Here is a 15,963-nt window from a genome sequence, read left to right on the forward strand (position 1 = left end):
TCTCTGCCCCCCGCCCCCGCTGTGTTTCTCATGAATAAATAAATAATTCTTTAAAAAATAAATAAATAAAATCATTAATATAAAGATAAAAGATAAAGAGGATAAAAGAGAAAAAGATAAAAGAAGATACTGCATCCATGAGTGAAGAACAGGAAGCTATAAGAAAGGAACAGAGAAGGGGCACCTGGGTAGCCTAGTCAGTTAAGCATCCAACTTCTGATACCAGCTTAGGTCTTGATCTCAGGGTTGTGAGTTCAAGCCCCACCTTGAGCTCCATGCTGGGCATGAAACCTATTCTGGAAAAAAAAAAAATTTTTTTTTTAATTAAGAAAGAAAGGAACAGAGGATAGAATTGAACTTGAAGAAATGAAAACATGATAGTTGCTAGTTAAAAATTCAATAGAATGGCAAAATGAAGGAAATTTCCCAGAAAGAACTAAGAAGACAAAGAGATAGACAACAGAGAGGGAATGATAAAATTCAGAGAATCCAGCAAGATCCAGCATCGAAATAATGGAAGTTCAAGAAAGAGAAACCAGAAAATAAGAGAAAATTATCAAAGATAGAGTATTTTTAAATGTTCCCAAACTGAAAAATATGTCTCTAGAATGGAAGGGCTCACCAAGTACACAGCACAGTGAATGGTTGGGATGAAAGGGTGCTTAGGCGATGTGCAAAGGTGGCCACAATAATTCTTCCCATCTCCTCTGTGAGGAACCTTTGCCACTCTTCCTATCAAAAAATGGCATTTATATCCCCATTCCTTTAATTTAAACTGGCTTCAAGACTCATCATGACCAACAAAATGTAGAAGTGACATCATGTAATTTTAGGTATCAGAAGCCTTTACAGCCTCCACTCTCAGGTTTGGAATGCTGCCAACACTATGTAAAGAAGCTAAGAGTCGTCTTCTGAGATGAGAGACTACAAAGAAAGAGAGGCCCAGCATCAACTGCCAGACATATGAGGCCACCTTAAAAGCATCCAGGTGTTCAACAGAACCACCAAATGACTATAGCAACATGACCTTAGCAAGACAAACAGAAGACTCATCCAGTGTCAAGAAGTATAGAGGCTCTGAGAGTTTACCCCACTTGCAAGCTAACAGGCTAGCTGGCCAGAGTGTCCAGACTCTGGCAGAAGACATATGACTCTTAGGTCAGAAACAAAGGACTCAGACTCACAACACAGCATGAAGTATGAGATGCATCTGTCCATCAGTCCCCTCTGGCCCATGGGAGGTCAAGGAGTAGCCAGGTTTGCATCACAACTGAGGAACCCTGAATTTAAGAAACCTCATCTTTACTAAACCTGCTCAGTCTCTGACCTAAAGGCAGAGAGGCTGTCTTTACCTGTACTAGACAGTAAATAAACCTGCTTTCTGCTAGGGAAGGAGCCATTATCTCTACCTTCCAAGGTTGTTTGCTATATAAACATCCTTGAAAAGATAATCAAGAACAAAAACAATCAGTACCTCTGCTTGCAAGATAAGTAGTAACTGAGAGAACCAAAAATTGTCTCTCAACACTCAGCTGAGCAATCACTGACAAAATGTTTATTGTTCTAAGTCTGTATGTTTGGTCAATACAGAGGAACTATCATAAAATATAAAGGAATATATATATATAAAGGAAAAGAATTCTAAAAAACAATCATAAAGAAAACCAGGTCACAATAAAGGAACACAAATCAAAATGATAAGGGATTTCATAGCATTCTAGAAGACAGTAGACCATACCTTCAAAATCACAAGGGTAATTTTCTGCCTAGAATCCATACTAAACCAATCCACCCTTATCCCCCTGCCAAAAATCTATAGATAAAAAATTTTTTCAGGTATAAAAACACTCAAAAGTTTTTCCTCCTCTGCATTGTAGAACATGAGATTCAATAAAACAAGTAAATCAAGAGACCCAAAAATATGGTATCCAAAGGACAGAAAATCCAACACAAAATAGTAAAGTTCCAGGTGACAACTGTATACCAACCTGAAGAGCTACTGGATTGGAATAGGAAGAAGAGGGATTGCTAAAGTGAAATCTTCAGGAAAGGAAAATGGAAAATGGAAAATTTGGAAGTGCCCATGAGTATTTAGAGAAATAGTTAACAGGCTTATGACCTGTCTATTGGAACGGTTACTAAGTATTAGGACAGACACATGAAAAATAAAGCAAATTTAAAGAACATGGTCATTAGTAAAGAAAGAGTAATCAGCCACAGTGGTAATCAGCCAATAATGTAGTAATATTGTGACCACTGGCTACTGATTTAACCAAAAACTGTAATGAAGATAGAGAAAGTGCAAGAAAACAAAATATTCAAATACCATAACACAAATTCAAGAAATAATATCTAAGGAGGAGATAATATTAAGAAATAATCAGGGGATCCCTGGGTGGCGCAGCGGTTTGGCGCCTGCCTTTGGCCCAGGGCACGATCCTGGAGACCCGGGATCGAATCCCACATCAGGCTCCCAGTGCATGGAGCCTGCTTCTCCCTCTGCCTGTGTCTCTGCCTCTCTCTCTCTCTCTCTGTGACTATCATAAATAAATAAAAAAAAAATAAAAAAAAAAAAAAGAAATAATCAGTGTAAGTATATTGTTATGAAATACAAAGCTACCGACAGTGGTTCCATTCAAATTTGTTGAGGGTGTACCATATATTAAGTGTTACAGGAGCAATCACTAGAAAGGCATATCCTCCCTTATAAACCAAGAAATTGACACACTGGCTCGTCATTCATTCAATCAATCGGTTGTAATACTGGTTAATGTATATCAATCAGTTCCCTAAATTTTCTTTTTTTTTTTTCTTTTTTCTTTTTTATTTATGATAGTCACACAGAGAGAGGGAGAGAGAGGCAAAGACACAGGCAGAGGGAGAAGCAGGCTCCATACAGGGAGCCTGACGTGGGATTCGATCCCGGGTCTCCAGGATCGCGCCCCGGGCCAAAGGCAGGCGCTAAACCGCTGCGCCACCCAGGGATCCCCTAAATTTTCTTTTTTAAAAGTAAGCTCTACGCCCAACATGGGGCTTGAACTCACAACCCTGAGATTAAGAGTCACATGCTCTACCGACTGAGCCAGCCAGGCACCCCAATTCCTAAATTTTTATCAACCCTTTGTAATCCTAAAGAATTGAGTTCCCAGATCCATGAAGCTAAGAACCAGACATTGTAGTACAGTGATAATACTAACACACTGTCACTTGTGAATCCCTGCCCAAGGAGCTAATTGTTCTTTCTCTTGCATCTCTCTTTAAATACCACATATTTTTAAGTACATTATTATCTTTAATAAGACTTACTTAATCTTACAACACAAAAGACAGTGAATGAACTTGAAAATGCACTTTACCACTCTAAAATATCACTTTTTAAATGATATACATTTTAAAAATCATATTTATAACCAGTATATCCATATAGTTCTTCAGAGGAATTTATTACAGTGCCCACTGTGACATTATGTCACAAAACCTGGTCACTGTAGAAGATGATGGAGAATATAAACTTCCAATTTATTAGACTTGCTTTCTAAGGTATGTCTCAAATTACTGAGGACTGAATTGGCTAAAGTATGATGCTAATATTTATAAAATATTCCATATTTCCAATATCACATCTAGCACAGAGCTGGAACATAAGAGCCATGGGGAACCTTAAAGAGCACTGGCTTTGGAGGCAGACATAGCTTGAGTGTGTCAGTTCTACTACTGTAAGCCGAGACCCTGCACCATTATCCTGTCTGTAAAACCAGCATAGTAACAGCTACTCTACAGAGTTGTGAAGATTCAAACCATGATCACACCTAAGAGTCGTTTTATGATTTTGTGTTTTATGATTGGCATCTATCATTATTCTGCCTTGAGGGAGACAGATCAGGAAAGAACAAACTTGGGATCAGAAAGGGGTAAGTAAAGATTAGTTCCTGGAAGCAGTGAGTCAGACCACCTGAGTCAGATCCAACTTGTGAGCCCAGATCCAGGATCACCTCTATCATAAAAACTTCCACAATCATCCCAGTGATTATTTATACTTCAAAAACATTCTTAGAAGAATACTGGATGCTTTTATTCCCCCCCTAAAAAACGGGCTTCTATTTACTTACATCTTTAATTTAGCTACTAAACAGGGATATCCCACCCATCTTATTTCTGTAGCATGCTCCGCACCCATCTTAGGAGGGTGGGACACACCCAATAATGTGCAATAAAATGAATCACTCTATACCAGAAATGCATGCCACTAGCCTCCTTTCCCCTACCCACTGTAGGCATTAATAATTGAATCAAGCATTCCTTCTCATTGAACCCCAGATATAGCCTCAGAACCCTTCTCAACACATCACTCCAGGAAACCATTACCAGTAGATCTGAGCTGGCAAACAAGATAAACCCAGTAATCATCCCTTGGTCTGTACTATTCATTTGACTTCATTTAGGCCACCATGGAAAAGAGTAATCATGGTCATTTATTCACTCATCCAACAAATACTTAGTGAGCCCAGACTCTGTACTGAGTTATAAATGTAAAGAACACACCTTCCAGAACTGAAAGCCTGGAGTGAAACAATGTCCTCAATGTAAAGGTAATGGGAGATTAGGCATGAAGAATCAAGAGCTATGGCAGACCCCTTTGGCCATTTCCCATTTCTCTGTCAATAAAACCTCCAATTTTTTCAGAAACAAAGTGCCTCCATACCTAATGGACTTTGCCCAACCACAACATAGACTCATCTACCACACATGGCTATTCTATCCCATTTGCCAGTGAGGGACCTGACTCTGATCCACAAGGGCCAGGGAACTCCTGAGAAAGTTTGTCCTGCTCTTCAAGAAGGAGGTGAGACAGGATCTCATATATCCTGGACTCTGGATATGATAGCGTGAGGGCATGATCCTTGAAACAACTATGGTGAACTTGGGACTCGGGAGGAAAACCAGGAAGTTCACAGAGAAGCTGATTTTGAGTCCTAGCATCACTGAACTACTATACTTTCCCATAGTTGCCATGCCTTAGGGCTTCTTATGAAATAAGCTATTTGCCTCCTCGGTTAAGTCAAGTTTAAAACTGGATATTGTTTTAGTCCGTATGGGTTACTATCACAAAATACCATACACTGGGTGGCTTATAAACAGGGATGTACTTCTCATAGTTCTGGAGGCTGGAAACCCAGGATCAGGGGGCCAGCTCTGTTCCAAGCTGCAGATGGCTACCTTCTTGCTGCATCCTCACACGGCAGAAGGGGTTAGGGAGTTAGGGAGTGGGGCACCTTTTATTAGGGCACAAATGCCATTCATGAAGCCTCCACCCTCGCCCAATCACCTCCCAAAAGTCCTACCTCCTCCGACTGATTATCTCTGGGCATCAGAACTTCAACATATGAATTTGGGGACCACACAAACACCTGGACCACAGAAGACATTCTGTTACTTGCAACCAAAATCACCCCAACTGACCCAGGGAACAAACACAGGGAGCACTGGATGGCAGGTTGGGAAGATTAAGAGCCTGAACAGACAAAAAGTCAGGTTCATTTCATGGGAGATGAAACTGAAGAAATTCCATTCAGAAGCTGGTATGCCTTTTAATTTATTTGTAACAACTAACTTGGAAACCTAGAGGAAAGCACATAATTAGGAAATTTTGCTTTCTGAGATAGGTACCCTAAAGGACTAGTGTTAAGAGCATAACTAGTACAATGGTTAGTGAAAGCTATTTGGCAATACTGGTCAAGAGCCTTAAAAAAAATTTTTTTTTAAGATTTTATTTATTTATTCATGAAAGCCACAGAGGGAGAGGCAGAGACATAGGCAGAGGGAGAAGCCTGAGGGGAGCACAATGTGGGACTCGATCCCAGGACTCCGGGATCATGACCTAAGCCAAAGGAAGGCAGGCACTCAATCACTGAGCCACCCAGGTGCCCTGAGTCTTAAAAATTTTTATAACCTTTGCCCTGTAACTAGAGTCTGGAATTCTTATTGCACAGAAACAATCCTAAATGCAAACAGGGTTCCAAGCAAAAATACATTCACTGTAAAAAAAATTTTTTTTAGTAAAGTTATAAATACCTAAATGTCCAACAACTATGAAATTAGATCAGTTATACCAAATGCATATACATGGATATTATGCAATTACTAAAAATAATTTTATGCCATTTTAAAAACATGGAAAAATCATGCTATGGTGTTCAATGAAAAAATATATAAAATTATGAATGTGGTATGCTCATAATTTAGGCTAAAATACACATTTAAAAAGGCTAGAGAAGATATGCCAATATTTGAACAGCATTTGCTTCTGCTTCTAGGTGGTGCAATTATAAGTGATTTTTTTTCCTGCTTCTCTATATTTTCTGTACTTTTCGAGTTTATGATAATGAGCAAGTATTACTTTGATAATTAAAAATGAGATGGGGGCATCTTTATACATGATGGGATTTCTAAGCATTCATATTGCTCCCACTCCCTACCATTTCAGAATTTATTTTACCCAACAAAACTAAGTCATACAGGGCAGCCCGGGTGGCTCACTGGTTTAGTGCCGCCTTCAGCCGGGGACCTGATCCTGGAGACCCAGGATCAAGTCCCACGTCGGGCTCCCTGCATGGAGCCTGCTTCTCCTTCAGCCTGTGTCTCTGCCTCTCTCTCTCTCTGTGTCTCTCATGAATAAATTAACAACAATAAAAAACTAAGTCATATATATTCCCATAGTCCCATGCTAAGGAAAGATGCCTAACTGATCTATCTCGGTATCTACAAATAACCAGTACTAGTTCACTACTGGCCTACTCACAATAAAAGAATATTCAGTAAGTCTAGTTCATTAACTCCTCTTTATCTGTCACTATAACATTGTATTCTTTGATGCAGAGAAACATTCCATACAAAGGAGCTAAAATGTTCATATGTTAATAGATGCAGTTACAGTACTCTATAGATAATATTTTATATACACACTCATTCACCTAATGGTTACTATCTGAACTCAGGGAGAAGTTACTGATAGAAACCAACCTGGATTACTCTGGCCTGAGCTCAGATCATGTAGGACTTTAACTGTTGAACAAACGAAAACTATTAGGATGTCCTGATCCCAGGCCATGAATCCTGTTGTTGACATAAACTCTAGGATTGTGCTGTTATCCCTAGGGTAATTTATTCTGTTGACTGATATCTTATATCAATAACTAATGGTTGATATTGTGACTAGTGACTCTAGATTTTAATCACTCAGAGGTTGTTTTTTCTCCAAGGTCATCCTAACCAAAACTGTTAACTCATCTAAAATTTTATTATCTCTTTAGTTTAAATTATGTTATTTTCAGTTAATTAAAGCTCTACAGGGTCTTCTCATCTTCCCTTTTTATTCCCTCAATCTTCATGGGAAGGTTAAAAAGATTAGGATAGCAAATATTGTATTAACTGAGAGGAAAGTTAGCATTCCTCTTGACAAGGATGGAAGAGACTCTCAGGCCTAACAACACACATATGGTTAAGGCACTGCCACCCATTTCGAGGCATCTAACCCTTGTTTTTCAAGTAACAGATAACAGTAGAGAACAAATTGATGGTCACAGAGGGGAGGTGGATGGGGGAATAGGTGAAATAGGTGATGGGGATTAAGGAGTGCACTTGTCATGATGGGCACTGAGTGATGTATGGAAGTGGTCAATTGCTATACTGTACACCTAAAACCAATATTACACTGTATGCTAACTAACTAGAATTTGAATAAAAACTTTTTAAAAAATTAACACTTATAGATTAAAAATATATATATATAAAACACCATTGACTCTAATGAAAAAAGAAAAGATTAGGATAGTAAGGAATATACTAAGAGGGATACACAACCAAGCCCACACACAAAGTATAAAAACTGAGTTTTTTTTTTTTTTTTTTTTTAAAGACACATTTAGGGGCACCTGGCTGGCTCAGTCAGTGAAGCATAGGACTCTTGATCTCAGGGTTGTAAGTTGAAGCCCCACATTGGACATACAGATTACTTAAAAATTAAATCTTTATAGGAAAAAAAAGACATTTGAAGAAAGCTACTTAGCAATGAAATGCAGCAACACAGATGAATCCCAAAAGCATTATGTAGAGGTAAAGCAGACAGACACAAAAGAATAAACAGTATCTTATTTCACTTACAGGAAGTCCTAAAACTGACAGAACTAAGAGATGAAGATGTAAGTCAGACCAGTGTTTGCCTGGCTTAGGTTGGGGACGGCAGGCAGGATCGACCTGAAAGGGGGGCAGGGGCTTTCTAGGGGAGTGGGAATGTTTGCTATTTTTCATGGAAAAGGTGATGAAACAGGTGTATGTATTTATGTTATACTCAGGACCTCTGCATTTTATTATAAATGTCCTTCATTTAAATTATACCTATAATTGTCAAGTTTTTACTACAAAAGGAATCTAAGCTATAAAATTACTACCCTTTTCAAATCAAAGGCTTTCCTCAGCCTGAGCAAGTGACATCTTCATGCATCTCGCTGTTCAGTCAGAAATTAGAGGGTGATTCTTGCCCCCTCCTTCTCTGTCACCAAGTTCTGAAGGTACAGCTCTAAGACGTCTCAACTCCACTCACTTCTCCCCCTCCAGAGTCACCACCATAGTTCAGCCACTGCCAGTTTGCTCTTGATCCAATGTAGTATCCTCCTAACTGGTTTCCAATTTCCACGTGGTAACTGGACCTCAGAGTTCTTTAATGCATTCTCACTGACCTCAGAATAAATTCTAGAATCTTTAACAGGACTCCCACACACCCTCTTACAACCTCCCCTAATGGCAGCAACCCACCCTTGCACCATTTGGCCCTCCACGCTCCTGCCACATGACCCACTTGTAGTGTCCTGCAGGTCAAGACCTTCCATGCCTCAGAGGTCTCCTTAATGCTATTCTCTCAGCCTGGAAGATTCTTCCCTCCACCCATCAACTGACTACCTTCCACTCAAACTTCCCATTTCAGAGGCTCCTAAGTTACTTCTTCAGGGTATTCCCTGCAATCCCTAGCCAGCCCACCCCCAGTGATTTCTTGTCTCATCACAATTTTCACTTACATCTTTACTGGTGTGCCTGTATAATGTTCGGACTAAGATCCGTGATGACGGTGAGAGCAGTTAATGTTTTTTAAGGGCATATGATACGCCAGTATTGAGTGAAACACTTTACACATTACCTCCTTTCATCTGTGTAACGACCCAAGGGGAGTCCTGGGATATCAGTCACCCCATTTACATACAGTCAGGGAAAACGAGGCACAGAGTGCTAGAAATCACAAAGATATGATTTGACAGTAGGCAGTGGGACAGAAGGACCAGTGCCACCACACTGTATCAACTCCCACAAAACACGAATGAACCGTCAACTCCAAAAAGGGCGGAATCCTTCACCTTGCTGTGAAGCAGGGTGCTGCCTGGAGCCGTTCCAAGGTATTTAACAGGGTCTGCCACACGCTCCCGCACACGTCTGGCCAATGGAAAACATGGGGGCTCTTCAATATGCTTAGAGTAGGGAAATCTATCCAGTATTTGCTAAGGTAAGAAATCATTTTTTTTAGTCCCATATATATGACTTCATTATTGTTCCAGATTTGAGAATAATAAAAACTATGTCATTGGTATCACAAAGTCAAGTTTTGCCTAACTACTCTACTGTCTCCTTATCCTGCAATTATTTCAAATTAATGAGGCTCCCAATTAATAATTTTCAAGTTATTATGAGGCTGAGGATACAAAAAACATAAATAAAATCCAGAAAGCTACACAGAAAATTCATCAAAGAGGGGGGTGTAAAATTAGTATTACTGTGGGGTACCTGGGTAGCTCAGTTGGTTGGTTATGCTCTTGTTTTCAGGTCAGGTTGTGATTTCAAGGTCATGAGATTGAGCCCCGCACCAGGCTCCATGCTCAGCATGGAGTCTAAGACACTCTCTCTCCCTCTGTTCCTCCCACTCCCACCCAATTCACTCATGCTCTTGCTCTCTCTAAAATAAATAAATCTTTAAAAAAATTAATGTATTGGGCAGCCCCGGTGGCCCAGCGGTTTAGCGCTGCCTTCAGCCCAGGGCCTGACCCTGGAGACCCGGGATCGAGTCCCATATAGGGCTCCCTGCATGGAGCCTGCTTCTCCCTCTGCCTGTGTCTCTCTCTCTCTCTCTCTCTCTCTCTCTCTCTCTCTGTGCCTCTCATGAATAAATAAATAAAATCTTTTAAAAAAATTAATGTATTGAAAACATATACAATATTCTACTTATATTTTTAAGTTCCTTCACCCGACAAACGTCTATCAAGCACCTCTATGTGTCAGGCACTGCTCCAAGAACCAGGAACAAAACTGTCCAAGTCCCAGTTCTGATGAAGCCGGCATTCTAATACCAGGACAGTTATGGGAACTATGTCAGATGCAAAGAAGTATTATGCAGAAAAATGAAGTCAGGCAAGGGGGTCAAGAGTAAGGCACCAAAACGTGCCCACTCGTACCATTGAGCAGTATGCGGCCTTAATGAGAAGGAAACTGACACACACCGTAATATGGGCAAACCCCAAAGACATCATGCTGGTTAAGTAAAGCTGGTCACAAAAGTACAAAGACTACATGATTCCACTCATGTGAGGTCTTTAGAGTACTCAAAATCATAGGCACAGAAAGTAGTAGAATGGTGGTGGCCAGCGGCTAGTGGGAGGAGGAAGGAGGGCATGCAACTCTGGATCTCAGGGCCTTGAGTCCAAGCCCCGTGTTGGCAGTAGAGATTACTTAATAAACTTAAAAAAAAAAGAGGAAGGATCCCAGAGGTATGTCATAGCATGACCTCTTCCCCCTGCCACCCTTTCCCTACCACCATAAAGAAGAGTTATTATCACACCGATTTTCTCAAGAAAAAGGTGAAAGGACTGCCCAATTTCATACCTGGCGACTACTCAATTCTGAATCTTATTAATTGAGCATTGATGAGAAATACAGGACAAAGATCAGGACATAATTTTAACTAGGAAAAAAAAAAGGGAGAGAATGGTGCCAAAGCTAATGTATATATTTAACGTGGTAAATTACTGGATTTAATCATCACAACATTTCTTCATGATAAAGTTTCAAGAATTTTTTCTCGTATACATTACCTTCCTGAAACCACCAGAGTTCCATCATCAAGTAAATAATCCTTCACATTCTGAGGAAGTGGAAGAATGACACTAAAAACAAAAATTAAAAAAAAAAAAGCATTTACCAAAAAGGCATCATTTTAAAAAGACCAACCATAAGCAGAGAGAAAAAAATTCCAAACCCAATTAATTTATTACTTGTTCCCTTTATGTTTACTATAAAGTACGAAATGTTAATGATACACATTTGGTAACAGCACACTAAAAATTAGAATAATATGAATAAATCTTGTGGTAAACTAACTGCAACTCATGTATTACCACAATCAGGGTCAAGAAACAAAACCAGTCAAATCCCAAGAACCATAAAATTACAGCACAAAAGGCAGAAGCTCAAGAGAACTTTGAGTGAGTACCCATGTTTTTAAGAAATCAGACACCAGCAGATATATTTGCAGCAACACAGGAAACGCAGCAAAGAAAGGAGAAAGAGCATCTGACCATCTTCTTAAGACAGAGGGCAGAGGCAGACTTAAGATTTGGAAACCATTCTTTGGTTGGCAATGCGCACAAGAGGCTAAGAATTCATGATGTGTCTGGATGAGTTGGGGTGGCCTTTTGTTCAACTGACTGCCAGAGCCATAAAGCTGCTTTAGTTCAATTCATTTCAGATAATTAAGGGACGGTAAAGCCGTACCTGGAAGTCACTTCAAAATCTCATGGGATCATTTGTTTTTTGCTCTGTGATCATAAATCATCAAGCAATTCTGCTATTGTAATGCTATGACTTTGAGGCACATATTCTTTAAACAATAAAAAGAAATGATGGCCTGCTTAGATAGAGGTACGAGAACACCATCGACTTACGCATCATTTATTTATTTTCTGGCAAATTAAAAATGGCTTCTGTGCATAGAAAACATTATTTGTGGGCTATTTCAGTTTTAAAGACTAATATCTGATTTATCAAATTTACAATTTCACATTCAAAAGTCTAGTTCGTCAGGCTTTCGAGGTCAACTATCAGATCTTCCTATTCTATTTGTAAATCTGCTAAGTTTTAAAAAATTTCAAGTGAGCCTTTGAAACTTAAAAGTTGCTCTAGAATTTTTAATTCTGTTATCAAAAGAACCTATTCAATTTTATTTTTAAATATTTCAGTTGTCTAATCACGAATAAGCCTTCCCAAATACTTAACTTATAACCAAGCCAGCAAACTAAAGCCTAAGTGCAATCTAAGGCTCTTGCGCACATTCCAATAGTATCTTAAAACTTGAAAAGTTTTCTTACTCATTTTCCAAGAGAATTTTTGAGGTTTACCTTCTCAGGAGCCTGAGCCTGAGAAATGCTGGCAGAGATGCCAGTTCCTAGACATCTAGGCTGGTATTCCCAACCACAATGAGAGCACACAAGCCCTCTTTTCTGCTAGTCATGTCTCTAAGTCCCCAAATTGATCATTTCAGAGTCCACATCCCTTGTTTTGAGTTACACTAATTCTCAGGTCTGATTTGAACCTGGACTTTCCCTCCGGGTGGCATCAACCCTGACTGGATTCAAAACAACTGTTTACTGTTGGATTCTATGCTGAATTCTTTGCACATTCTTTCTGCTGGAGGGTCTTCAACTCTTAAAGATAGTGGCTGGCGTGGAGTTAGATTCTGCTTACTTCTCATGGATCACTGAGTTCTACAGTCCCAGTTCTGAAGTCATCCTAATGAGGGTATCGTGCATTAAGTTATGCAAGTCAAGGAGAATACCCAAGTGGTTCCATTAAGAATGCAAAGCCTATGAGGGGGAAAAATACAAAAGAAAAAAAAAAAAATCACAGTACAGCAGCATGTTAGGTGTTGTCCCAGGTGAGGAGGTATGTACCAAGGGCTACCAAATTCGGAAGAAGAGGAACTGTGCCTGAAAGACTGGGGGCCATAAACAAGTCATTGCCAGGCAAGCTCTACACAAAGCTAGTGAGGCTGTCAGAGAAGAATTTAGATCGGTCTTGAAACACAAGTACAGGTGAGAATACAATGGAGGCCTGACTGATGTAAATGAATTAAGTGACAAAGTACTTATCTCATTCTATAACCTATTCAATACCTTATATATCCAACACCCTATTCCATATCCCATTCAAGTGAATATAATTACATACATATGGACAAGTTATTCTGATACAATTTTTGAGGTAAAAAGAGGCTTTAAAGGATTATTTAATATAGCCTTTATGTTTGAGAAAAATAACAGATTTAGAAAGGTAAAGGGGCCCAAAGTCATCTAGCTCATGATTCTTACGCCTGAGTCAAAATTCCAGAACTTGTCAAAAAAATAAACTTGTATTCTTATCCACCTAATCATTTTTTGAACCGTGATTAATAAGCACTGAAAAATAATGCTGAGTCAGTAACAAGAAAATGATCTCAGCATTAAAGCTGACAATGACAATGACAAAGCTAATACAGCTCCCACCGCATTGGCCCAGGTTGTGCAGGGATATCCTGGCACGTATTTGGATCCAGTGATATGACCGCACAACTAAACAGACTAAAGAAACAGTTTAAAGACAGAGTCACGAACAGAGTCAGGAAACATGGCTTAGTTGTGGGCTCTACAGAAAATCCCACCTCTTGCTTTATCTGTCATTCTGAGCTTCATATGAATGGTACAGATTCTAAATGAACTAAAATTATTTTGCTTCCAAAGAGCTTTGATTAAATCCAAAATGTAACAATGAGAGGCTCCCCGGAGTGGCTCAGCAGTTGAGCGCCTGCCTTCGGCCCAGGGTGTGATCCTGGAGACCCAGGATTGAGTCCCACGTTGGACTCCCTGCAAGGAGCCTGCTTTTCCCTCTGCCTGTGTCTCTGCCTCTCTCTCTCTCTCTGTCTCTCGTGAATAAATAGAAAAAAAAAAAAGTAACAACAGGCAGCGTTTACTACATGCCAGAAACTGTAGCAAGCATTTTAAATGTCCCATCTAATTCCCATGACAATCCTATTATTTTCTCAAATTTCCAGATGGGGCTTAGAGAGATTAAGCAATTTGCTCAAGAAGCTGGGGGAACCAAAATTCAAAGCCAGACAGAGGGCCCTGATTCCAGGATCCAATTCTTGAACCGCTATCCTCTGCTGGAGGGGAAGGCCAACTATGCCAGGGGTCACACAAGGCACCTGCAGAGAGTTGCAGGTCAGTTCACGTGAGCTCAGTGTGAAACGTCTGACAGGTTCACAAACACCCCTTCAGTCACACCAAAGCAAATAACTCATCATGTCAAACCCAAAGCCTCTTTCAATTATACGAGGTAACAAAGGACTGGATTATCATGAGGGCAGATCACTTCTCCATTCGCGTGTAATGTCCACTGCTGCTGCTGAAGCCCCTCCTTTCCTTTTGGCTGCACTCCAACCGCCTTCAAATGCAAAGATTATCTTCCTTTGAGCTGAGCTGCTCTAACCTCCACCTGGGAGCAGACTCTATGTACGAATAACAGGACGGAGAAGAACCACAGTCCTTTGAGTAATCTCCTTATGCCCTCAGGATTTCAAAACCGTTTCCCTCGGGGGGACGCCTGGGTGGCTCTGCTGTTGAGCATCTGCCTTTGGCCCAGGTCATGACCCCCGGGTCCCTGGATCCAGTCCCACGTCGGGCTCCCTGCATGGAGGCTGCTTCTCCCTCTGCTTGTGTCTCTGCCTCTCTCTCTCTCTGTGTCTCTCATGAATAAATAAATAAAATCTTAAAAAAAGAAAACAAAACCGTTTCCCTCTCCCTATTCACACTCTGCACCAAGAGGCCTAAACGGGTAAAGGACAGTTGGTCTATAAATACCTGCTCCTCTGGGTGGCCTAAAGGGGAAGCGGGCAAGTTACAGAAAAATCCTGTCCGTGAACATGCACTTCTTTGATGTCTGCCTCCCCCTGCGTGGAAGCCTGCTCCTTCATCATCCTCCGGATGTAACGATCGCCCTGGAACACTTCGGGCTGTTCCAGCCGCCTTGCCTCTCTTTACCTTGAACGGCCCGGGGCAGGATGACACAGTTACTCCTCGGCCCGCCTGCAGACCCAGGCCGGCTTCCCCGCTGGAGGCCAGGGGACCAGAAAACCGAGTCTGCTCCGCTCCTTGCCCAGGCATGGCTCCAGGCATGGCTCCCGCTCACGGTGCTTGCTTGTCCCCGCGCACCCCGCACCCCGGAGGCCGGGCGCCAGGAAGTCCCCTGCGAAGCCACGTCTAGGGGCGGCGACGCGGACCCCGGGCCTCAGCCCGCTCCGTCCCCGCGTCCCCCGCCTCTGACCTTCACCGCCCCGCGAACGCCCCGCGAACGCCCCGCTGCCTCCCGCGGCGCAGCCCCCGGAACGCCGGGGCCAGCCTGCTCCGCCTCCGCCCCTGAAATCCCACCAGCAACTCGGAATCTCCGCACCCGCGCGCGCTCCCATCCAATCGCTCTCAGGCCTGCTTTTTCTTTGGGGGGGGTGGGGGGGCGCGGAATGGAGCTAAGACTCGCCCCAAAATGTCGCAGTTCCCCATCGCCGATCGCCCCGGCGCAGCCCCTCCGCGCTCACCTCTTGATAGTAAGGCTTCGGAACAGGGGGTACCACGCGGAGAACTGACAGCGCAGCACATGCTCCTTCTTCATCCTCCAGCCGCCGCCGCCGCCGCCGCCGCCGCTCCCTCTCCTTCCAAGCCCCCTCCCGGAACCCAGGTCTCCCGTCCCGGAAGTCGCCGCCGAGCTGTTTTGGCTCAAGCACTCTTCCGGTCCGTCAAGGAAGGCGGTGGTAGCGGGAACGCGAGCGAGGAGGCTCGCGGGGCGTCCTTTCACGAGCGCGTCGGACGCGCACACACACACACACACGCGCGCGCATGCGCA

The 15,963-nt window shown here is 41.9% G+C and overlaps 1 protein-coding gene and 2 non-coding genes across 5 annotated transcripts in view; 1 reads left to right on the forward strand and 2 right to left on the reverse strand.

The window, feature by feature from the left end:
• CDC123 (cell division cycle 123) overlaps positions 1 to 15,955 on the reverse strand; it is a 54,695-nt gene extending 38,740 nt beyond the window's left edge. The window contains exons 1-2 of one of the 3 annotated variants that reach the window (XM_025445269.3): positions 15,659 to 15,955; positions 11,130 to 11,201 (exon numbers count right to left, since the gene is read on the reverse strand). In XM_025445269.3, the coding sequence (XP_025301054.1) occupies positions 11,130 to 11,201; positions 15,659 to 15,732 (146 nt within the window). In that variant the 5' untranslated portion in view covers positions 15,733 to 15,955. Of the gene's footprint in view, positions 1 to 8,599; positions 8,684 to 11,129; positions 11,202 to 15,658 lie in introns of those variants that run through there. The other 2 variants (XM_025445270.3, XM_025445271.3) reach the window with 2 other exon arrangements.
• On the reverse strand, positions 3,020 to 3,092 carry TRNAK-CUU (transfer RNA lysine (anticodon CUU)). Its single transcript has one exon. It is a non-coding gene; the product is annotated as a tRNA-Lys (tRNA).
• LOC112659132 (U6atac minor spliceosomal RNA) lies at positions 7,417 to 7,543 on the forward strand. Its single transcript, XR_003136202.1, has one exon. It is a non-coding gene; the product is annotated as a U6atac minor spliceosomal RNA (small nuclear RNA).
• Positions 15,956 to 15,963: the final 8 nt, after the last annotated feature.

This window comes from Canis lupus, chromosome 2, assembly GCF_003254725.2.
Source record: "Canis lupus dingo isolate Sandy chromosome 2, ASM325472v2, whole genome shotgun sequence".
Taxonomy (NCBI): Eukaryota; Metazoa; Chordata; class Mammalia; order Carnivora; family Canidae; genus Canis; species Canis lupus.